The sequence below is a fragment of the Pyxicephalus adspersus genome, chromosome 4 (assembly GCF_032062135.1).
Source record: "Pyxicephalus adspersus chromosome 4, UCB_Pads_2.0, whole genome shotgun sequence".
Classification (NCBI taxonomy): domain Eukaryota; kingdom Metazoa; phylum Chordata; class Amphibia; order Anura; family Pyxicephalidae; genus Pyxicephalus; species Pyxicephalus adspersus.
The window spans coordinates 90,549,475-90,551,101 of NC_092861.1; the positions used below are offsets into that span (position 1 = coordinate 90,549,475).

A 1,627-nucleotide genomic window follows, 5' to 3' on the forward strand; every position below is an offset into this window, starting at 1 on the left:
ACAGATACTAGACCTGGGGACAACACTGCTTACAGCCCAACCTTTTTCTAAAATGTACAAAGTCAGTTACACTCTTCTTAGATTTCAAAGAATTCACTAATAAAAAAATCCTTGTTACAAGGAAAATTGCATGGTAGCCAGGCAAATGTATCCACAAGACTAGTTCCTAGCATGCATGCCTTAGTTTTAGTTCTCTGTTACAAAATAAATATACAGGTATGTCATAGTTTTGCACAGTTGCAGTGGAAAAGGTGTCATAGTAACCTTGCTCAGGATTTCATTTATATGATGACATCAAATGTACATACAAAAAAAAACAGCAATATCACAATTATCCAGCTAAACTTTACCTCGATGAGCACTTATAACAGAACTGATGATGGTAACAGTGGTCTAGAAAATAAAAAGAAGCATGCATGCAAACAGAATTGCTTGTCTGAGTCTTCCTGCATCACCACAAATATATACGTTTATATATATATTTATATATTCTTATATATGTAAGTCATTTCAATGAGTCTCTATGCAACTGGCACTACTTCAGCAAGTCCTTGGTTTCTGAAGAAATCCTATTCATGCTGCTTGTGAGGGCAGAGAGCTGGGGTGGTGGTGGCATCTGACAGATTGTGCAGGGGCATGGGAGACCTGCCCAGTGCTGGAAGCCGCTGCCAAGGGGCAATGGAGGGGTGGATGGAGTTTTCAGTAGTGAATGTGCTGGTCTGATGCTGCCAATCCCTGGTAAAGTGGCAGAAAGGCTGGAGGAGTTGTTGGATGCCAAAGCGCTGCCCAGGATGGGGTGCACCTGATGGACAGCGTTGGATGGGTGAACTGGGTGAGCAGCAGAATGCCCCACAGTGCCACAATGAAATGCTGAGTGGTGCCCCCCATAGATCTCACCCACCAGTCGTTTCATCTCCTCCAAAGAGCTTGTCAGCATCAGGATATAGTTTCTGGCAAGCAGCAGGGTGGCGATTTTGGAAAGTTTTCTTACTGAAGGCCCATGGGCATAGGGCATGACTTCCCGCAGGCCATCCATGGCAAGGTTCAGGTCGTGCATCCTCTTACGCTCCCGGCCATTGATTTTCAGCCTGAGCTGCTGCAAGTCCTGCTCTGACAATTGCTTCTTGATTTTATATTTGCTGCTGTCTCCATCCCCCTTGGAGCCATGTCTGGAGAGGACTTCATCTGACATCTTCTGCATGAGATCATTCTGAGTGGAGGACACAGAGTTGAGTCTGCTGTCCTGGTGATGGTGATGGTGGTGGTGACCTCTGAGATACATCTCATCCATATCTGGAGAGGAAGCTCTGCTGGACATTGAGCTGGAATCAGAATTCATTGTGCAGAGATTTCTGGGCTAAAAAGAAGCTTTCAGTTCTTCATGCAAACTTCCCTTAGGAAGATATCCCAGAGTACAAGTCTATGAAGTGCTTGCTGAGAGCTCAGCAGTGGAAATGTGCTCCCTCCTTTCTCTTTTGGCTACAGTAATTCTCTCTTGCCTCCAGGTACCCAAGGCGAGCTGTGAATGAACTGCACAGTGAGACTGAAAAGAGGGGCATTTATAGAGCTACTTCAGAGGAGACAGACAAAAGAAGCCCTCCTATCTATAATGGTCTTGTTAGGATGA

The 1,627-nt window shown here is 45.1% G+C and overlaps 1 protein-coding gene across 1 annotated transcript; it reads right to left on the reverse strand.

Moving 5' to 3' along the window:
- Positions 1-535: 535 nt before the first annotated feature.
- On the reverse strand, positions 536-1,345 carry OLIG3 (oligodendrocyte transcription factor 3). The gene has a single exon (XM_072410439.1). It carries the CDS (start codon positions 1,337-1,339, stop codon positions 536-538), a length of 804 nt encoding a protein of 267 aa, XP_072266540.1. The 5' UTR covers positions 1,340-1,345.
- Between the last annotated feature and the right edge of the window lie 282 nt (positions 1,346-1,627).